This window comes from Nyctibius grandis, chromosome 22 (assembly GCF_013368605.1).
Source record: "Nyctibius grandis isolate bNycGra1 chromosome 22, bNycGra1.pri, whole genome shotgun sequence".
NCBI classification, from domain to species: domain Eukaryota; kingdom Metazoa; phylum Chordata; class Aves; order Nyctibiiformes; family Nyctibiidae; genus Nyctibius; species Nyctibius grandis.
Window position 1 is genome coordinate 3,711,806 of NC_090679.1, and position 23,522 is coordinate 3,735,327.

General features: G+C 43.1%; 1 protein-coding gene across 1 annotated transcript in view; it reads right to left on the bottom strand.

Annotated features, from left to right (window-relative positions):
• Positions 1 to 23,522, bottom strand: part of SLIT3 (slit guidance ligand 3) — a 524,461-nt gene that overhangs the window by 25,604 nt on the left and 475,335 nt on the right. The window contains exons 29-30 of the mRNA XM_068417108.1: positions 11,543 to 11,636; positions 6,648 to 6,785 (exon numbers count right to left, since the gene is read on the bottom strand). Coding sequence (XP_068273209.1) covers positions 6,648 to 6,785; positions 11,543 to 11,636 — 232 coding nt within the window. The remainder of the gene's footprint in view (positions 1 to 6,647; positions 6,786 to 11,542; positions 11,637 to 23,522) is intronic.

Consider the following 23,522-nt stretch of genomic DNA (forward strand, 5'->3'; position numbering starts at 1 on the left):
TGCCTGCTTTACTGTGTGAAAGCTATACAGCGTAGCACTGTACAGAAATTCCCATGCTGGGTCTGAACGAGCCAGTTCAAATACTAAAAGCAATTTGCACTGCACTTTGCACTGGTTATTTAGCTCTGCAAGGTACAGCAGTCTGTCTAAACCAGCTTCCATCCCACACTACCGTGCAGAGCTAAATAACCACAGCAAAAACTGGGAGCTATTTAAGCCTGAACTTGCGATTTCCCCATCCCAGGCTTTGTGACTTGAGTGTACCTCTGCTGTTTTAAGTGGTAAGCAAGAGGAAAACCCCCTATTTTTAGTGTTTTTTACAGCCTCCTCGCTTGCTTTACTGTATATCAGAGAGTGTATCATCAACAGATGGGCAACTGCTAAAAAGTCTCAAGCAATGCGCTGATACCACGCTGGGCAGCTTCCCTGAATCAGTCATTTCTAACAGCATCAGGATCATCAACTTCATTTTAGCTGAGAGTGTGGTTGGCAATGTCACGGCTTAGAAACATGGGAAGGAAAGGAACCTCACCCAGCGTCAGAGGTAGCTGAAAACCAAACGCCAGATCTGAGCACTTGTGAACTCGAATCATATTCAGATCTGGAGGAAAGTGCTGTGGTTCAGTCTTAACTATATGAGAGGCTGAGCAAAACCCACATGTAGGAACCTCTGACTGCATCCCCCAGGAGCAGCGATGGCTCGGTCCCCAGGCTGCCGTCCTGGACCCACCGTGGCTGCACGCTTCACAGCTCGTTTGCTGGAATGACTCAGCTACACCGAAATATCGACACCAGCATAGAAGGAGCGGGGAAAAGGGAGCAAATGCAAAAAGCTGCGGTCATCTTTCACAGTGATGTTGTGTGTCAGACTAAACTGCAAAGAGTAAATGAAAAATCTCTGCCCAATACACCCCCGGGCGTGTGCGATCAGTCGGTACTGCAAAGGGAGCGGGCCAGGCTCGTTGGCTGGCTGCCTGCACATGCTTTGCCCCCGCACCTATACCCCAAATTCCTCATCACGCCCACTGTCCAAACCCAACAAACCCTTTTTGCGCTGATGAGAGAACATAAACTCTTTGCATTAAGTTCTGTGACCGCTTGAAAATATGTAGACAGTTAAAACGATGACAAATTGGTAGCTGGTGAGTAGGGAGCGTGCATCGGGCTGTGCTGCGGGGAGCGCCGTGGGGAGAGCTGCGGCGAGGGCTGCGGGCTCAGGCTCCTGCGCCATCGCGCTGTGTTACACAGCGCTCGTCAGCTCGGGGGCAGAGGGCTTTCCAGGAGAGGGTTGTGGCAGACCCCTTCATGCAGTGAATAACCCATCAGCCTAGTCCTGGAACAGTGAAATCCCACTTGTCCCAGTAAGCATTTCCTGCCATTCAGGGAGCACTTTGTGGAATAACAGCACTCTTATAAAAACAAAGCAAAAAACCACCCCAAACCTCACTCCTCTCCAGTAAAGCAGGTGAGCCTTGGAAGCTCTGTGAATTTCTAGGCAACCTTCCTAGATACAATCAGAACAGAAACCCAAGCCATTACCCTACAGTAAATAGTACCAACCCAACATGTGCAAGAACAGTAAATAAAAGAGCTGCAACATACTCAAGATCACTCTTGCTTGGCCACAGAGAGCAGAACCTGCTGCCTCCAGAACAGACAGAAATGGAGATGACTGCTTGCCTTTTTATGTTTTCTTATGTGAAATTCTGCACAGAGTACCAGAGCTCTACTTTTAGTGCTGCATGGAATGAGAGCCCAAACCTCTCCCTGCCCCTGTTCTCCCAACACGCACCACTCTGGTGCGCCTCTGGGAAATGCAAGAGAAAGAGAAATACACAACAAAATACAGATGGGCTAAACCCTGAACTGCATCAAAAACAATGAAGTTGCTCTGCTTTTCTATCATCTCTGAGAGAAGAAGAGAGACAGGGTTTTACATTACTACTTTTTACAAAAGGCAAACTTAAAGAATGCCTTGAAAGATGCAAACATTTGGGATTTGCACCTGGGAGAAAGCCATTCCCCACAGCCTCTACTCAGCATGGGACACCCTAACCAGGTTCCTAACTTTGCCCAAATCTGTATGTTGGCCTTGTACATGGTGACGTGGGTACAGCAAACAGAAATCTATTCTGCAGGAGTAAGCACAAGGAGGGTGAAAAGCACTGCTGGGGATTTCCAGGGCGTAAAGCAGAGTGCTGGGCTGGCCTCGTGCCACTGCCCCGGGTACATGCCCTGCAGCGACCGTCCCACTCCAGCACTGGGTCACTCGGGGCTGGCTGTGCTCGTGTACACCAACACACAGATGTTCCCTTCTGAGCCAGAACCACCTCTTGGTACCTTCCAGGATAAATTGCATTTCACCACTTTTCTCATTGCATTGCCCTAAACTTCCTTTATTCCGCACAAGGATGGAGCGATGTTTCATAGCCAGCCTCCCCGTGCCCATCCCATTGCTACCTCTCTTCTCAAAGGGGCAGGGAGCTGTGGTTGACAGGGATCCCTTATCTCCCCTCCCTGCCTGGGTGACACCCAGCGCTGTCAGTGGGCACAGTCATAGGCTGCTAATGCTACCAGCAAAGGGTTTGGGGTGGGAGAGCAAACCACTCGCCATCGGCCAAGTGGTAAATATCCTCTACCAGAAGAGCATAATCTTGTGCAGGGACAAACCAACCTATTAATTTAAACAAACGTATCTCAAAAGTGTAATCTGGCAGGCAATACTGCTGGCAATCAATAAACCCCATTTACTTTGCTCCAAGGAGTATTTGGAGGAGACGTACAGGGTCTGTACAAAGGGCAGCGGTGGAAACGGGAGCGCGGCAGGCAGTACAGTGTGGGGGAATGACTGCATATGGGAAATCGTTCTCTTTGCTCATTCTGATATGTTTCTCAAAGTAAATTTGTTCTTGGGAACACATCTTTGTGAACACACCCGAACTATGAATTAGTTATAGACTAAGACACTGTCCCTTCTGAGCGAGACCCTTTGCTGCAGCTTCCTGGCAGAGCCCCACAAGCCACCCCGTTCCTGGAGGGTGAGCACAGCACCTCGGGGGCCATAGCACCGCTCAGCAAGATGGTTTGGATTCCCCTTTCCAAGAAAACAAGGGAATATTAATAAATAGCAACAACCTCATGAAGACAGATACACAGAAAGCAATTCTTACCAATTTAAGGCAGTCAGTGTAGCAGCTGCCTACCAGCACAGCAGTCAGATGCAGCCAGGGCAGATGAGCTGAGGACACATCAGCGCCGTGTCCCCATTGCTAGCCAGGCACTACAGTGGGCTGTCTGATTGGAGCACTTTCCTGTTCAAAGCCTGGTTTCATTAAGTGTGTGATCTCTCTCTCCAGCGCAGGGCTTTCAGGCTGGCTGACAAACACGTCGGGAGAGCCAGCAATGGGATCAAAGTAGGGCTGACCCCGCAGATGGCTGTCACCCCTGGCCTTATGTCAGGTGTAATTTGTTTTCCAGAGGTGACTAGCAGAAAGGAGCATTGCTAACCCAGCTGATTAGCTTTGTTCTACCTAATGCCAATCATTTTGTTTTGTCTGTGAGCAACAACTAGAAAGCAGAAGGAAAGTCAGTGTATATAATTCTGATTTCATGGGAGTTAAAAATAATAGTAATAAAAAAATCCATGCGATCCACAACAGCATCCACTAACAGAAAGCAAATGTTGCAAGAAGCCAGTGTGTCTGTGCTTGGTGCTGCTCTGAAAGATTCCCTGAGCTCCCAGTATGGCTTCTGCTGTGAAACCCCTTCACTGGGTGGCTTTACAAGTGCAGCTGTCCTGCTACTGGCATCTAGAAGTTACATTAGCAACAGTATCTGTCAACGTCTTTTCTTTTTTTATTTTAAAATATATTTTTAGAAATAATTAATACTATTTATTTCCCAAGCAGTGCAATGTAGAGCACAGCCTGACTTGCATGGCTTGGCCAAGTCTGTTCTGCCTGGTACAATCTCATTTATTTAAATAATCACTGCTGAGTTTCTTGCAGCAAACTATCCCAGTGGGGAACCCTGAAGCACCTACGCGATGGAGGAACAGTGCTTTCGATCAAGCTCAGCAGCCTTAATGTGTGCCTCGCCACTAGAGAGACGTTTATCAGGACACCACCACTGTGAGGCTGATTGCTAGAGGGAAGGTTGGATAAGTTAGGTTTATTCAACGGGGTTCACAGATTCTCAGAAATGTTTTCATCTACAGGAGGTAAACGAATGTTATTTTGGAAAGAAAACGTTGAAAACTTTTCAGAAAGAAAGTAAATTATGTAATTACAAAGGTTGCTGAGTGATAAGGAAAGGTGCTGTGTGGAGCACAGCTACACATGCACAGTGAATGGGAAACGCCAAGATGGGAAAACAGGTGTGTGCATGTTGGTACTATTGCTTTTGGGGCTGTCATCAGAGGTGCGGCACTGTGTGTATGAGGCCCTACATTGTTAAGAATTACCCGAGTGCCATTTGTTCAACTGTGTGAGGATGTAAGTTTTAACATCCTTATTAATGTGTGACTCCAAGTAGCTTTGACGTACAGCATAGTGACAGCCATAAAATTGTTATAGGTCTATGCATTTATTACAACAGCATAAGCTCCAGATAACTGGGAGGTCACTCTGCAAACTCACTGCTGGGAAATGATTCTTGATACTTAGCCAAAAAACTTTATTAATCATCATCTTAGGTCTCCTAGTTACCTTTGCCAGACCACCCCTTGTGTCCTCTCCTTTTCATCAACACTTGCAGCCTTCAAATACTTGCAGTTATCTCCCTGCCGCACAGCCCAGCGCCCGAGGCACGCTTCGTGAACAATGAGCTTACAACCCTGAACACCAGAAGGCTGCACTCTGTCAATCACCATCTTTGCAACTGCAATCTTAAGAGGGGGGAAAAAAAAAAATCAGAACCCCCTTCACAGCAGCAGGCCTTTAAACTACAAAAGGCTGGAGTCATGGAAAGAATAATGAGCAGATCATATTTTGTTAGCAGAATTCTAATCCTGAAATCAAACAAAATCAAGGACTATTCTGCATGGAGAACACAAGGGGCTTCAGCTTGCTTTCTGCCTTGGCAGAGGGAGCCTGTTAGTGCCCACTGCGATGTTTTTCTCCTAAAAGACCCTTGCTCCCTTGCATTTTGCACAGGTAATTTAGGGAGGTGCATGGACTAGCAGAAAAAAAAAGAAAGCAAGCAGGAGACCTCAGGTTAATCGTGGCTCTGCTGTTGACAGGCAGCGGGATTACTTTGCTCACCAAAGTCTACCTTGGGCTGTGAAGTGCTGTCTAAGCTAGTAGTAGAGTTCTGGAGCTTTGTGTAGAAAGATGTTTCCTCTTCTTGGATGACTTTTAGTGGAATTAAACCCCCTCATTTGAGCGAGGGAGCAGGCTGGGATGTTCCAAGTTCTGCTTTTGAAGTCCCTGGTGTGAGATCAGCCATCTCGGGGCACTGCCCAAATTGCCAGCAGAGCTGCTTGGTACACAAGAAGGGACCCAGACCAGTCTCCCACCTACCCCTGCTGCTCCACTCAACTTTGTCACAACTCAAAACATCCCTGCCAAACACTTGACTCCAGATATGGCTTTCCAATACCATTTCTCAACTCTAACAATTAGATAACATTGAGCATTTACAATTCCACTGTGGGACAGCTGCTTGTTATCCTTGCTGGTCACCAATCTGCAAGATCCCTAAGGCCATCAAAGGGACTGAAGCAGAGAATGAAAGAAATGGGTATGAATTTGAAATTCAGAGGATATCCGATATCCTGGAAATAACAAGTCTGATTCTGTGAAACCACGGGCTGACATCATGTTATATATCAATGCCTATTCAGGGAAGTCTGTCTGCTTTGCAGTAAAAATGTGTGTTGAGAGGGGAGAAAAAACCAAAAACCAGCAAGGATGAAAGCAAGAAGAACGAAAACAGTTGCAGATACAAAGCAGAGAAAATGATTTACAAGTGTTCATGCAATTTCTGCTTTGTCAAGACTGATCTTTTCAGGTACTCCTTCTTTGTCTCATGTGTGTATTTCAAACACAGAAGAGCTTTAGCTGGAAGGAAGCCAGTATCCAGCCTCAGGCAATGATTAGTGAATCCATTTGGAGCAGCACACTTATCTTTGACAGACAGTGAGACTTCCAGGAGTCAGATATATTGGCAGATGTCAGAATCAAAGACTGGAAATTTACAGCCCAAATCGTACTGAACCCATCCACCAACAGGCACAGAGCTACTGGCACAAAATCTTCAGACACGTGTTTTCTTGCAGCCAGGTGAGAGGGTTCATATATGTAATTTTATTATCCTTTGCTCACTCTTGCCCACACAGAGTTTATCTCCATATAATTTCTGTGAGTGCATCACCTAGTGTTTTACCAGGCAGGCAAACTGTCACAGCACTGCACAAAAGGCAAATTGCCATTTTCAAAGCAAGACTCATCAATCCCCTGTATTCAGTTAACTCGTTAAGACCTACTTCAGCTACAAGATTTGAAGCACTGAGCCATCCATTCATGCAGGAATGACAGATCGATACCATATCTAGAGGCTGATTAGCTCTGAGGATGAAAGCAATTACAGAAAGTGCCCCAACACACTGTACAGAAGACAGTCCGGGGGAGGAGCTGCCTCTCACATACCTGAAGCCCTGAGGACAGACGCAGGTGTAGCCGTTGACTGCATCGACGCAGACAGCTCCATGGCGACATTTATGGCCCAGACAGTCGTCATCATCTATTTCACAGTGTTTTCCGCTGTAACCTGGCAAGCACTCGCATCTGAAATACAAAGAGATTGCTGTTAATAGCTTGTTTCAGCATTCACAACAATAGCACGCATGGCAGCCTAGCACCAATCCGATCTGAGATGGAAAGGTGTTAGCAATTATTCCTGGAAGCATCAAGCACGATTCCTGCCATCGGAAATGCTCAAGTCCCTCCTGTCTGTCTGCAGCTGAGGTTCTGAAATCTGCTTAAATTCAAGCTGAGCAAAGCAATACCACACTACTGCTTTGCCTCAGCCAAGGCCGTGGAGAAGGGTGATCATACAGTGGTCTCCCACTCGTGCTAAAGATGACAGCACCTTCCCTAACCTTACAGACTCAAAGGGCAGTATTCTGCAAGGGCAGTTACTCTCGTCTCACACTGTGATTTTGCCAATGTCTGCACACTGCTGAGTGTCTGAGGTTGGCCCTGTGCAGCTACACAGAGCACAGTAAGGTTCCACCTACTAAATGGAAGCAATCTGCAAGCAACCCATAAAACTCAGCAAATTTAAAGAAAAAGACCATCAGTTTTGAGACCACCACCTGTTTGCCATTCATTTGCAAGGCACAGCAAATGTTGCTGCAACTACGGAAAGTTGTCTTTGAAGCCTGTCCTTTCCCATGGTGACACTCAGGCGAAGCACGTACCTGCTGCTATGGGGTAACACCGTTCATAGGAGCAACACAAGGAGATGCACCCAAACCTGCAGACACTGGCTTTTTATTATATACAGTTCTCAAGTTTGTTGTATGAAGGCTGCATTAGCATTTCTATTATAAGCCTCACAGAATTTTATAACCTGACAATAGAAAATGCATCCCAAAGTCTCTGACTTAGAACAGAGCTTTTGGGATTGCTGAACAGCCTCTTTCTGAATCTATAATGTAGAGAGTGTTTAGTCATGAACACGCTTTAGTCCATAAAACACGTTTTACTCCTCCCAGCTGGATGTTACTGCACATCTGGAAAACAAAAGGCGTATCACTTAAACCAAAACAAGGGAAGAGCTACAGTTAACTTCAATAAAAAAAGAGGTCTGTGCTCTTACTGGAGCCCCTTGTTTGGACCCAGTGTGCTTGCCACCGAGAGCTGGAAGAGAAGAGACATCACAAAGTGAAGGACGGTGGCATCAGCCGAGAAACTACTGCTCCACCAGTCTATTCTGCTGGCCTCCTCCTCCTCCTCCCTGCCAGCAGCCTGGTGGGGTAAGGGCAGGAGGACGGTCCTTGTGGAAAACCTGTTCAGAAGAACAGGACACATGGGAGCTGATGAGGAAATGATGAGCTGATGAGCTGATTAAGGGAGTGGAACATCTCCCTTATGAGGAGAGGCTGAGGGAGCTGGGTCTCTTTAGCTTGGAGAAGAGGAGACTGAGAGGTGACCTCATTAATGTTTATAAATATGTAAAGGGCAAGTGTCAAGAGGATGGAGCCAGGCTCTTCTCAGTGACATCCCATGACAGGACAAGGGGCAATGGGTGCAAGCTGGAACACAGGAGGTTCCACTTAAATATGATGAAAAACTTCTTTACGGTGAGGGTGACCGAACACTGGAACAGGCTGCCCAGAGAGGTTGTGGAGTCTCCTTCTCTGGAGACATTCAAAACCCGCCTGGACGCGTTCCTGTGTGATATGGTCTAGGCAATCCTGCTCCAGCAGGGGGATTGGACTAGATGATCTTTCGAGGTCCCGTCCAATCCCTAACATTCTGTGATTCTGTGATTCTGTGAAAGATATTTCCACTTTCCAGGCAGCAGTTATTGTGCTGAAATTGGTCCTGAGTGACAGCGAGTTTTGGCTCCTGGCCTCTCACCAGCTCATCAGTGCAAGGCAGCGTGTTAGGGGAAACTTGCCAGAGTGCAATGGTGGGTCCTGTGTTTGCTAATGACCAGTGAACAGCTGCCACAGCATCAGGACTTCAGCAACCATCTCGCTGAAGCAATGAGAAGAATGTGAGCTTCAGTCTCCATTTCAAACCACGGCTTGTGACGGGCTAAAACAGGAGGAAATAGGGCAGAGCCTATTAACATGCAGGCTGTAGGATGGACAACATCATGTAGATGGATATACTTTCTTTCTCCATCCAGCCTACAGGAGAGGCCCCCATCACGACCCTCTGCAGCCAAAGGATAGTTGATGTGCCAGCTCTGCACGCCTGAATTGCTTTTTTACACCTTGGTGGCTCAGGGAATACTGTGATTAACACAACGGAGATGACAAAACAGAGCAAAAAGCAAAAAGTGTTCCTTCCCCAAACCATAAGAAGCAGGCAATATTTTTTGGCAACATTTCAGTCACACCTGCAAGCAAATAATGTCAATCAAAAGACTTTGTGGGGGGGAATTGGCAGCATTTAATCCTGTTGCTTTTTATTGATCCCTGCAGTCCTAATGTAAAGTGATGTAATAATGAACGATGTGCAGTTCCTTATTCAGGGCTGCCATGCATCAATTTTATGATGTGTATTGGCTATCTCAGTAATGACAGAACCACCACTTTTCTCTGCAGGGCTGCATTAAATCAGCATTTTAAGCTGTCAGGTAATGATTCCAAGCTTTAGAATAATAAAGTATATTTATACCATGCTCCAACATCCATACAGTGAATGGAAAAACATGCTCCTTTCATGAAGCTATTTTTTAGAAGTCGTTTCATTGTGTTAAATGGTATTTTTTTGCTGATTTTTGTTTTCTTTTGTTTTCTGGCATACAGAAAGCTACTCTCCTTCTACAGTAACAGCACAATAAAGATGTGGAGGCGGGAAGTGAGGAAAGCCACCTGCAACTTTAGCTTAGAAAGCAAAGAGCTCTGTGCAGCCAAGCACACACTGAAATAGTCCGGTTTGCTTCCATGCTTGGCTTTCCCTTTAGAAACATGGAATTCCTTTTGGGTCAGTCACCTCTGAGCTCTTAGCGTGTCACATCTAGGCTGAAGCTACCAAAAAGTGCGTGCCTGGAGTGTAGCAGGTAAGAAACTCAGTCACACGAGTGCTTCACCCAGCCTCCTCCTAGAAACCCAAGGCCTCCCTCTCCAGGGAATGATGGCACAGTAGCTCCATCCCTATCCCAGAGAGTGCCAGCAAGTGATGGAGTGTCAGTAAAACTATGATGCAGTAAAGGAGGAGGTAAAGAAACTTTCATATTCAAATCCTGGTAAGAGAGTAATTTATGTGATTAGATCAGTTATCTCATTTCCCAGTGACCATCTGACACCAGTACAGTTGAAATCTTGTTTTCTGCTACAGCCTTGTAGTGATGGCAACATTCCCAGTATCAGAGAGAGCATAAAAACACGTCTAGTGGTATTTAAAAAGTTGGCCTATCCGAGGGGATTTGCATCTGCATGCACTCAATGTCTAGTGTATTAAAGCCGTGAATCATGGCTTCTATTGCAGGGCCAGAATGGAATTTCCCTCCCCATATCAATAAATAACTTGGCTTCCTAGTTTTTTCCTGTCTTTGTCATCTTTTCCTCCCTCTGCAGAGTTGCAGGCTGACTAAAGCTGAAGGCAGGACAGACAGACTGACTAGTGTCCTTGCTGCTATGATATCCTTCACTGGTGTGTCCTACTCACATGCCCAGGGCACAAACCTGACAAGTGGATGCTCAGCTCAGGAACAAGCCTGAATCCTGCCATTAATATTCCTCATCTCTGTAAGCAGAGCAGAGAACCGGTGCATGAGCCTGACTTCATTCCGCATGTGGCATTATACTGCACCATCGTGTGCTAAACATATGGCGCATCACAGGTCGGGAGATCAAACGGCTCAAGGGATCAGCAACAGCACAGGACCAGAGGCTGTTGTTTTCAGTGAGACCCAGAAGCAACTACACATCACTGCAAAAGTTGCTGAGGGCTCTCAGCCCATTTCTGAATGGTTTGTTGCAACTAAAATATGAAAGAAAAAGTAATACTTGGACAAATGTACATTCAAGGCTGGGCAGTCTCCTTCATCTCTCAAGTCTAGCCTACTAGAAAGCAAAATGGGACAGAAGAAGTAAAGAAATTCTGGATTTTTGAATAGTGGGAAGAATAACACAACAATAACTTCACAAAATCTAACATGAGCCAAGTGAGGCTCGCCTCTGTAGCCGATGGAAGAAGGCGGCTCCCAAGTGAGAGCTGTCCAGTTCAGCTGTTTTCTGCTGCCGCCCAGGTGAGGAAGTGTGGGGAGAGGAGCCCCTCTGCAGTCAAGGCCGGTCTTTGCCAGTGCACCCCAAGACCGCCAGCCATCCTGGAAGACAACAGCTAAAGTGGGCATACAACAGAAAACTCCTGACCTGCAGCTTTATGCTCTGGCCACAAGTTTATCTTTCCCTTCTCAGTAGTGAGCATGGGGACTGGATGTTAAACACTGAGCCAGCATGGGCTGAGGAGAGCTGAGTTACATCTGTTAAGGCTCCTATTATGCTGCTTGAATTGATGGCTGCCCTAAGGAACACATAAGGAAACTGTCCTTAGTTTCTGATGCAGGATAAGATACTTTGCAGTAACTGCTCCAGCAGTACTCCTTTGGCCATGCTCTATTCCAGAATGACTTCTCTGCTCTGGGGGTACATCCATTATTTTCAAGTAAACCACAGAAAGCTAGAAAAGTATGTACAGTTGCATTAAAATTAAAATGTGGCATTGTCTGAAGTATATATAGGCTTGTACTATTTGCATTAATTTTGATGATTTTTACCCCAAACTCATTGCCAGTTCAACCCTAGTCAAGTCCATGGATGGATCTAGCCAGTGTGTGGAGACCAGCATACACACACGCTTACCTGGTTCCTTTGTCAAGGGGAAGACATTTGGACTCATGTTGGCACGGATTTAGATCAGGAACACAGCGGTTAATCACCTCATCACACAGTTCACCTGAGGCAAAAGAAAAAGCAATAAAGCTGTAACACAACTTGGACAATCCTGAAGCAGCTTCAACCATGATGTTCAGGGATGGTGAATCTCCCTAAATGGAGAGAGCTCAGCAGTTCAGCAGGAAGCGACAGTATTGCTTGTGAGGGCGTGTGAGACTTCATTAAATGGGGTTTCTTTGACCTATAGTGACTGTACTGTTTCTATCACATGAATTTGAAAGGCTGGTATTAAAAGTACTGACATAGAAACTCCGCTTGGAGACAGACTAAGGATCAAATGGGCAGTTCCTGACCCAGAACCTCTTATATCAAAGCAAGAAAGTGACACAAAAGCGAAGTTGCTCATTAGACCATTACATTTTCACACTGAAACATACTTTAGCTGTAGTTAATACTCTGCCAAAGAAGGTGATTGGACATCATTCTGGAAAAGAACAACAACCCACAAGCCCTCCCCCCAAAACCTCTGCGACTCTCAATAATAGGAACCAGCTTTAGGACTGCTTGCAATTATAAAACATTCACTATTTATAAGAACAGTACTAGCGCTATTGTGCTCACAGGAGATGATGTCTTTTCAGAAAAAAAAACCATCACATGTAAGCTCAGCTGTTTCTAGGTATGGTGTGTTACATGCCATGCACCTCTCTGGATTTGTATAAATTTTAATAATCAATAGTTCTAGAATGTTCAAAACCAGATAGTTTATTTAAATACCACCCTTCTCTGAGTCCTAAATTATTAGGTTACACTTCAGTACCCCAGAATTTGAGATCTAGCCAAAGACCACAGAAATCTTTGCCTTCCCAAGAAACCAACAGAACCGTACCCCACACCTCCCAAAGCCTTGCAGGAAAAGGAAAGGTCAGGTACTCTCAACATGGAAACCCCCAAAAGCTAGTCCCAAAGTCCCCTATGCAGCTATATCAGAAGACCACATCTGCAGGGTTTCCAGGGTATGCATATTTTGTGTGCCTATACACGATACATACCATCACATGAGCAATAAGCCATAAGGATAGTGTGGGAAAAAGGACAACACAGGAGGCACTGGTGGGGTGGCAATATTTTAGCAATATTTTCATGAAGCTGCAGCTCCACCTGTCTTGGGAGAAACTCCATTTTCAAAAATCCTTACGTTTCTAACTCTCCTGGTTACAGAGAAACACTTGAAAACACAAGCTAAGCAAACCACAAAGATCAACATTCAAATGGAAAATGCAAATCAGAACTGTTTGTCTTTTATCAGCCTTGTGATCTGGCAGGGATGACTGAAAGCACCATTTTGAGGATGACTCTGGTGGTGACAGGTAAGGTTTAAAGTTGTTAACACCCCCAGCTCACTCCTTCAGGTTATTTATCCCACATCTCCAGCCTCCCTACAGTACAAGCTACATAGCTCTTTATTTGACTCTTATTTTCTCTTTATTTAGAATGGAAGTATAATATGTATTTGCAAAAACTAACCATTTTTTTTCTTGTTTCAGATGTGGAACATCTAATGTATCTGTTTTTGAGAGCTGTCAAGTATAAGTGAGAAAGCAAAGCAAGAATATGAGCCCTGGAGGCACGAGAGAGAGTACTACCAGCATAAACCCTGTATTCATGTGCCATAGATGCCCTCATGACTTTTAGTGGGCTGGGTTTGGCAATGCTGGAGAAGTCTGGCACGGCAATCTGCAGTGGACAGTTTATTGTTCATAGTATCAGTTATAAGACAACCAATTCCATCTGGAGCGAAGGAATCCCAGGAAGGCACCACTATTAAATACTACCAAGTCTTTTTACAGCCCTGGACAAATCTTGGGCAAATGTAATGAATGTATCCAGCCCAGGAAGGAGGACATGCCAAAGAAACTGAATGCTGCAAATCCATGGGAACCACGGAAAAAGATTGTTCACTGGACTTGAGGTTTGCCATTGTACTTTGTTACTCCTCAAAAGCAACTACAGACATCCAAATCTTACAAATATGAACACAGCTGTCACTGGGGACAGCTATTAACACATTTTTGAGGTGGCAGAACTGGAGATAGGTCTGCTTACTAAGCAATCCCCAAATCCACAGTCCACCAGCCCTCCCAAATACTAACAAGCAAAGCTATGCCCTTGACCTTTGGGCAGACATGAACATGAGCAGGTCAGAACTTGCTACAATGTCTGGACAACTGCCAGTTTGTCATCTTGGTATTCCTCATGTCCCTTGTGTGCTACGAATCTTATGTGAAAACAAACAAGAAAAGTAACTGGCTGGTGACATTAAAAGAACTCAGTGATCTAAAGCTAGAAATATTTCTGGAAGACCATTTAATCATTTAATAACTGAATACAGTGTGGATAGATGCCTTCAACTATGCTCTCACTAAAAATGGTCAATACATACTTTTGAAGTTTCTATTTCTTGTTTGGAAGAAAAGGAAATAGGCCTTAAAAAAATAAGAACAGTTTCATAAACTCTCAAAGGAAATAATAATTCTTCTTAAAGTATTCTTCTCAACAGTCTTGACAAGTGCTTAGAGCTCCAGTAAAAATCTCCCGAAATGTCAAATATTATGACTCACTGTGTCATTCTGAAGGCACCACTATCAAAATGTAGGCAAATTCTAGGCTAGGTACCAAACACAGCATCCAAAAAATTTATCATTTTTCATGCAAAACTTGGAACATTTAAAGATCCTTCCTGTTATTTTTCCCATCTATCACTCATTAGGGAGCTCACTTGGGAATGCCTTGCAACTAGAGCAGCCTCATCTCAGGAAGAGAATTCTTCTCGATACGTTATTTCAGGCCCCACCAATGTTCGCTAGATGCTGCAGAAAGCATGCCAGGGAAATAAAACACTGTCTGAAAAGCAAAACCCAAGGCACCAGCTACACAAAGACTTTCTCATATTTTATTCACTCAGAAAATATCTGGGCCAAAAGATCTGCCCTCAGACCTCAGAGTGCAATATTTATTGGCCGCTTTAATGTCAGTATCAGAGGAAAAATCTGATCCTCTTTTTTTGGAGTGACACAGGGCTGCTTCTCTGTGCAGCAATTAAAGGTCTAGTCCAAATTTCTCATTGGATAGCTATGTGAACCTAAAACCAAACTGGACATTAATCTTAGGCCAACTTCTAGCAGCACTGATTCTCTTTGTCGAAGATATTTGATCACGCTAAAACAACAGAAATCTTCAGTGTAATGCTTTCCCAAATGTAGCAAACAATCCAACCTCCCCATTTTCCCCTCTCCTATGCATTCTCAGATCAGAGCTCCAATTTGGGTACACAAGGGTTTCTGAAATGCTTATATAAAACACAGGAAAACGACTACTATATTTCTTTTCTAATAAGTTAAGCATATTTTTATCCCAAATACTGTTTTTTTTGTTTCATCAAGGCACACTTACTCTCTTTCATCAAAGACGATCAACATGCAACGCACCCCAGTGAAGAACAGGTTAAGACCGTGTCAGATTTACAAGAGGAAAAGCACTTACGCCATCAGATTTCATTTTTCATAGTAGCTGGAGGTAGGAGGGCAATAATACTCTGTGGTCTGTAGAACTGAGGTATGATATGAAGAAGGTACCTTTATAAAGATAGGCACATCCTCAGCTGTGTGGGCACTGCATTTCAAACTTCTTAAGGCCAGGGGTAATGTGCTGGTAATTAGTGCTTGATTAGGAGAAGGAAGCATTAGACAGATGAAGGAAGCAATCTGATCTGCCTCAAAAAATCCAACTTTCAGCCTAGAACCAAGTTGTATTGACAGGTGGAACACTAACAGATGGATCTTGCATTGCTGCTCTCATGCATTAAAAAAAAAAAAGAAAGAAAAAGAAAAAATCCCCAAACAATAGAAAAGGTATTCTGCCCCTGTGAAACTCCCTCCCTTGTCCCCTTCACCAGCATTGCTTGTGCAAAAAACAAAAAACACAATAAAACATTTTTTTTGTCTCATGCAACATTTTCCTTGTCTTATTTTTTCAGCAAAATCATGAATTTCATGGGGCTTTCCACATTCACTTTTCACAGGGCTCACTGCTTATGAAGAGCTGCCAAGAAACGTGCTTAGGCTTTTCTGTAGCCTTTCACATGCCTCAGAATGAAGCCAAAACAACAATAGAGCAATAAAGACGACTTTTACACACAGTTTAATAATCATCTTTCTTTTTTCTGTTCTGTGCTGTCATGAGAGCTATTTATTTCATGCCACATTAGACTTTTAAAACCAGGATCCAAGTTACACTATTTCTCCTTAATCGGTAAAAGAGAGATTGGATGCAGTAATAGTATTTTACTTATTTATCTGTAAGTAAAACTGCAGTTCTGAAAAGATAATCTAGACCACCAATTTGCAACCAATAAGTTCGATGATTTTTCTTTTGTTTCATATGTCAAGTTGAGTGACAGTTTGTTCTCTCATTCAGAGTGTTCATGAAATAATTGATAAAGCAACATAGAAAATATTCTCAACCTTAATGTGAGAGAAGCTTTTGTAGGGCCTGGAAGAGTAAAAGCAGAAATGCTGTCAAGAATTACACAATATTACTTGAGAAAAGGAAAGTGCTTACAGTGAAGAAAGGATGAAGAAAGGCTGGTCTTCATCCACAGAGGAAACTTTTACAGGCTGCACAGGGAGAAGATATATATTTGAATGGTTAAATAGTATGTTGCAATTTTCTGAACTTTGCCAGGTAAGTCAGAATGGAACTCTTCTCTTTACTGCTAATAAAATACTGTACTGTTTTTCTCACAAGAGATTACTCATTTTAAACCTAATAACTTGTATCGGAAGAAATGCTTTTTTTGTACTTTGTTTTCCACTTCTCTCTTCTCAGTTATTAAAAAGAAGTCAGTGCCAACTGGAAATTTCAGGAGAACAGAGAACGTAAAAATGGTTGGGTGGAAGAGACATAGGATGTTCCTCCAAGAAAATAATTCAGTTAGGAATGTTGTTGATGCTTGATGAAAAAGATATGAGACTCATCTTAGAAAATAAAAAAATGAATTTTTTACTTCCAGAGAGTCTCAACTTGCAATGAAGAAAAGAGAAACTCTGTGATCCTTCAGTAGCAAATGCACTCGGCTGCCATGTTAGATACCAAAACATAAAAGAAATTACCTGGAATGCACTGTAGCAGAATTCTCTTGCTGCATTATTAATGAAGTTTGCTCTTATGTGACGAACACTGCCCTCAGCACTTAGTAGACAAAAAACTAAAAGTTAAACAACAAGATCTGAGTAGAGAAATAATGATCCTTTCACTATTTCTGAATCTTGTAGAAGGAATATGTTCCAGTTCTATGTACTGCCAAAGTACGAAAAATCATATTCAACATCACAAATGCCACAACAAGTACGTAAAACATAAACTAAACCAGATAATTTCCGGTGCTCTTACAAGGTGGTAACCTGCATATGGCATTATCCCTCAGAACCACTGTGTCTGGAATAGATCCTAATTTTGCTGCCCCCCCCCCTACATTTTTGAGCTGTATTACTTCATATGGATGTTTTCCAAATATGTGATTTGTCTGGAATCTATTAGGGATCAGCTCAGTTGATTGCACAATCTAGTGCAGCCACTCACATCTGAGATGCCATACATTTTCTGAGATGTCCTTTCAGGGCTGGCAGATAGGACACCAGGCACACTGTAGACTCACGCCGGTCCGGATGGGTAGATGGGGAATGAGGACTGTGGTCAGTTCATAACGTTTTGTCTGTGCCACTCCTTCCTCCTCACACTGTTCCCCTGCTCCAGCATGGGCTCCCTCCCATGGGATGCAGTTCTTCAAGAACTGCTCCATCATGGATCCTTTCCATAGAATACAGTTCTTCAGGAACAGACTGAAGGGACACAGCTCCTGCTAGAAAACCTGCTCCTACATGGGCTCCTCTCCATGAACTGCAGCTCCTGCCAGAAGCCTGCTCCTTGTATGGGCTCACCATGGGCTGCGGTTTCTTAGAAGGCACATCCACCTGCTCCAGCATGGGGTCCTCCACAGGTTGCAGTACAGATATCTGCTCTGACATGGTCCTTCATGGGCTGCAGGGGGACAGCCTGCTTCACTGTGGTCTTCTCCATGGGCAGCAGGGGAATTTCTGCTCCAGCACCTGGAGTACCTCTTACCCCTTCTTCTGCACTTGGTGTTTGCATAGTTGCTTCTCTCACATTTTTTCATCAGCATTGCTGATGGGCTCAGCTTTGGGCAGCAGCTGACAGGGGAGCAGCTCCTGATCTCCTCTCACAGAAGCCACCCCTAACAGCCCCCCTCCTCCCCTGCTACCGAAACCTTGCCACATAAACCCAGTATGGTCTTTGAACCAATAGAGGTCTTTGAAGAATATTTGATATGCAGAAAGATTTACTTATTTCCTACTAGCAGTTTTAAAGTGGCCATCACTGTGGTGTTGAAGTGCTGAATACACTGACTGTCTGCAGGTGGACTCTGTTCCTCCCAGCTTTGTTAACTGAGCAGTATGCACCACCTGCCAGTAAGCAGGTAAGTAATGGGCTCATGGTTAACTTCTAATCTTTTGATGTGTTTCTTCACAGACTGGGTTTAATGAATCATGAATCCCCTTTGTGGATGATATTCACTCCACCCGTCCTTTAAGACAGGAGTAGCTGAGATCACATTTTCTCAGACATATACTGTGGTCCTGATGAACAAAGATAAATTCTCCAGTGTATCTGTTTCCCCAAACATGACACATTACATTTTACAAATGGGAATCTGACCAGAAGAAATTCTGGAGCTGAGAGCTCCAACATGACAGGACACCCACACTGAGACTAAAGACAGGCTGCAGCACTGCCAGTTACTGCGCTATTTCCTTCTTCAGTCCCAGTACAATGAGATAAGAGAGTCCAATCTGATAGCAGTGACATGCGATTCTCTCTTAATAAAACAGGGCTGGCGGGCTTAGGCTCTTGAACAAAGCTAAAAACTCCCAACTCTTCCAGCACTTCTCATTCATAGTTGTAAGAGTGGGAAATGTGGGTGCCTTTTTATTTTTTGCACAGAAACAAAACACATTTCACATTTGCCAAATAACTAAAACTGAGAAACTTCCATGTAAGGCAGAACTCCCTCAAATAAAAGGAAGAAACTAAACCAAACTTTGACCACAATTTCTCTGTTTGTCTCGACAAAATTATAGCTAGAAGTTCCAAAGTTTTAAAAGAGGCTGATAGTTAAGTACTTGTTTAAGCCTTCAGTGTTTATTAGGCAGTCCAGCTCCTCATGGAACCACAAGGCTGAACCCACGCTACCTAAAAACTTCCTGTTCCTATATCAAACACGTAGTTAAAAACTTGCAAGGGGGAAAAAACAACCTATAGTGCAATGATGCCCTTCAGCTTCATTTAGCTGTCACTGGTGTCCATCTCGGGGACTGCTGCAAATCAGCCTCACAATGGTTAGCGATAGGGAACAGGCTGGAGAGCGCCAGCAAAGAGTGTCAGCCACGAGTCACCACACAACTTCTTCCTTTCAGAGTTGTTTGGCTTGACTGAGTGCTTGGCTTTGGCCATGCAACATTACCACAATCTGCTACGCCAGAAAAAGGGACCATAATCACTAACAGTGAATAGCGTTCTGTCTAAAAGTAGCATAACTGCAAAAATCTCAGATACCATCTACCACAGGACACCGCAAGGTCCCTTAAGGTAAAATAGATCTCAGCCTTCTCTTCCAAACACATAAAACCAGAAATAGTTTCTAGCTTTTTTCTGTTTTGTTTTGTTTTTGTTTTTTTTTTTGAGGGAGTTTTTTCTGTGATACAAACTGCTTGCAGCCTTTTCCCAGGGAAACAAACTATTTTAAAACACTTGCTCCCCCCTCTCCCCGCCATGGGATGCCATGTATTTTAGAAAAGACCTATTTTCAGTAGTAGAAGCCACTAATTTTTTTTCTTAGGTTTCAGAACAGAGAGGTGCGGCTATTTGCTGAGGCTTTTTAGGATCCTTAGCAAAAACTGAAATATTTCCTGACTTCTTTGTGTGTAAGTGCTACATATTTCTGCTTCTGGCTACAATCAGAGAGGAGGAAGGAAAAGTCACAGTAAACAAACAAAATAAAATAAACTAGCAAGTAAAGCATAAAACCATTCAAAGTATATAAGTACGTGTTTGGTACAGCTCATTTGGTCCTTTACGTGTGTTTGGACACCTCTTCGAGTGAGAGCACAGAGGGTGGTAGTGCGACTGAGGAGAGGATCTCTTTTTGGAGGTATGAAACTCTATACTTGGATCTAGAACTACAAGCAAAACAGTGATGGCCCTCAAGAGTAATGAATAGAAAAGGGGAATGGAAGAGAAAACTTGTATGAATTTTGTCCTACATTTCTAAACCACAAAGCTAGGGAGCCAGTGGGATGTTTATATTGATAGCTGGAGATAGGCCACGTTAAAGCCAAAAAGACAAAAATCAGAAAAATACATAAAGGAAAAGAACTGGGGTGACTGATCTAATTCATAGCTTCCTCTGTCGGTGTTCCTATATATGTTTCTTTTTGAAGAGGAGGAAAGCCTACAGAACTATAAGGAACTGTAATCCAGTAACGGGTCTGACCAGGTTGTAAACCAGCCCACAGACTGCTCCAGTTTTAGAGCTGGCTGCACTTTGGGCACACAATTATCCTGGAGGAAGTACATGTTTATAATTTAGCTTCAGGATTAAAATAACCAGTTGGGGAGAGGAAAAATAAGACATCAGTTGACAATAAAAGCCATCAGGACTCTGCTATGCAGCATGAGTATTGGTTTGGTTATGCAAAAAAGGCAACAAAAATTGAAAATATTGACTTTTAGAATGGTGAGGAAACCTGGTGGTGCAGGTAAGGGCTTGAAACTTTTTTATGGCAAACAGCTATCTGCCTACCCTCCCTGCCAGTTTTGTCTTCTTTGACTTATGTTCACCTATTTCACAGAATCCATTTGTATTTGCACATTGTTTTAAAGTTATTAGATGGAAAGGAACTAGGAAGGAGGTTATTGTGTGAGTGTGGGTTGGTTTTTGGTGTTTGGTTTTTGTTTTTTTTTTTTTCAAATGAAAGTGACATGGGGCTGGAGTGTGGGAAATTGCTTCCCTCAGGAGTCACTTAACAAATTGGCCATTTTTCATCTACTTCGAGTGGGGGAAAAGACTGTCAAAGAATTTTAAAGGAAAACACTGCAAGAAGTTGTTAATTGAAGAAAGATCTTTGGCCTTCCTTATTCCAACTAATGAAAGCAAAATTTATGCATCATCATTTGGGATATTGTTTCCTAAAAAGGCTATAACAAGTAAAACTCGACAGAAGATAAAGCAGGAAAATACTAAGGTATGGAAAAAAACAAACCCTGGATACTGGAACTCTGTCAACAGTCAACATTTCCAACACATGCATTTTTAATTTGCATTTCATTTAGGAATGTAAGATTTACTATCAGGATTTAACCATTAGTACACTAAACCAAGGGGGATCCTAAATATTTCTTACAGAACAACACACATACATGCTCTTGGATCTTCTTCCTCTCTGTATTCAGACTATTCTTTGTATAACAACATACACTTATTTCATACATGCAGTGTTTACTGTCATATCATTGCATATTATGGCATCCAAGACTATAAGAGTGATGAGGGACTCAGACTACCTACTTCGCAGTGCTACTAGAGCCTGCATGTTACTCAAAACATCACAGATTATCAGTACAGAAACACCTAGTCTGATCTCAGTGTAATATAGACCCCTCTTGAATTAACTTGTGTTTTAACTACAGCATCAGCTGAGAAGTCCAGTTTGTATATAGGGCCAACAACTCTTGTGTAATTACATTGATAAAAACTGATTTGTTCAGCCACAAAGGCCAGCCAAAGAACCTTTTAAAGATATTTCTGTTCTCCATACAAGTGTTCGTGGAAAAAAACCCCACCTTGCTCTGTCTGCCTACTCTTTGTTAAGCCAAATAAGATTTCTCTTGAGATCTTCAAGACCTGTTTCTCAATCCCTCAATGTTTTTTTATGTTTCACCTCTAATCCTCTTTCTCATCTCTCAGCTTGCTCCTTGAATTCTGAAAAACAGAACTAAGCATAATATCTGGGCACAACACAAAGAGATATTACCTACATTTTCTGTCCTACTAGATGCACCCTGCCTATGGGTATCACTGCCCTTTTAGGCAAAGTACCACATCCAGAGCTCATTGTTCCCCAGACTACTTCACAGAAAAACTGCTTCCCTGGAAAGTAACCCTCCATCATCCAGTCTTTGTTCATATAAATACAGACAAAATCCATACACTTGGCAACTCTGAAGCACACACAGGTTGGTAACACAATGTATAGCACAGGCAGCACCTGAGAGGGAGGCAGGTAGCTCAAAGCACCATTCTGAGCACAGGAGTAAGTATTCCTGACTTCTCCAGTGTCCTGCTTTCTCTCTGAAATATTAGCATTCACTATTCTTAGCATACTCAACACCATATTAAAGTCATCTGCACCTATTTATTTTTAATAGATACTGCCATAGTAGCTTCAGGTATTGCTTTGGTATAAAAAGCTTCATTTAAAGAGAAGGTACACAGAGATGCCCTGGATGTCACAGGAGACTTCAGTCAAACTCCAGTTTCTTGTGTCTGGATTCAGCTCCTAGAGGACCGTCAAAACCATGGCTCAGACTTGCTTGGCTTCTATGTAACTTTTGTTTGGCTGATGGCTTCAATTTTTTCCAGGCCTTTTATGCTGTTCCCTGCCTTTCTGTTCTGAGAGGGCCAGGTGTACCTCTGAGGGATATTTCAGCCCAGCCAGCTGCACTGCAGTGAGTTCTTCCAGGTGACTGATCAGGTTTGATGAAATATCCCCCTCCAAAATGGAGGTAAAGCAGGTTAAGGCAATTCTTTTATCACAGTTCACGAAACTCTTCCTATTTTTAATCAACATGAACTATCGTAACCCTTCAGATTTCTAATTTAAGCCACACCCTCATTTTTGCAACCTTTTCCACTTATGATTAGTATTATATTTCCCAGAAGTATTTCCTGCTCTTCTTCAAAAATTCAGTCTGTTTCAACTGTAGTCAGAGCTATTGCCTGCACTGTGATAGCAAATGCTTATGGTGTGGCATATACAATTGTGTGTATCCCACATTGCAAGACTGGGATCTAGTACGTGATAAACTCCTACTAATAAGCATAAGCACAGCACAGACAATATTCAGGTTAAAAAAAAAAAAAGAGATGGAAGCTGATTAAAAATATTTCAAAACTGATTTTGAAGTATCATATGACTCCTCTGGCCCTTATACAGACTGCCATTTCAGAAGAAATCCCAATCTAGTTCTTTCCTACCTTTTTTGTCAGCAAAACCAAAAATCATCTGCAATATGCCTGTGAAAAGGAAAACGTATTTGCATATATACTGGATTCAGTTCCTTACTAGATATGTCTTTTCTTGGCTGAGCAAATATATTTCCTCTTGTAAATGTAAAGACTCTGCCTCCTTGTATAGAGTTTTGTTTGAAACCACCCAAGAATAGCTCACATAAATAGTGCACAAGTAAGCACAATGGGCTCAACATCCTATAAGCAAAACTCTTTACTCTGCTAAGCTGAGGTTTTTCAGTTTTTGGCAGAAAGATCTATTTAGAACTCCAATAAATGTGCATTCAAGTCATAAGGCTTTTCTCAGCTAAAGATTTACATGGGCCTCCTTTGTATCAGCCACAAAAGTATTTTAAGAGTTTGGAAATTCTAGAAGCTTTCCTCTTGCCTTACTCAGCCACTCAAGCTTGATCCTCATTAAATCCCCTGACATGTAATATATTCCAGTGTACAAGAAGCCCTTCATTACTTCCCCATGCTTAGAAGGTAATAAACCCATTTCAAAGGATGCAAGTAGGAACT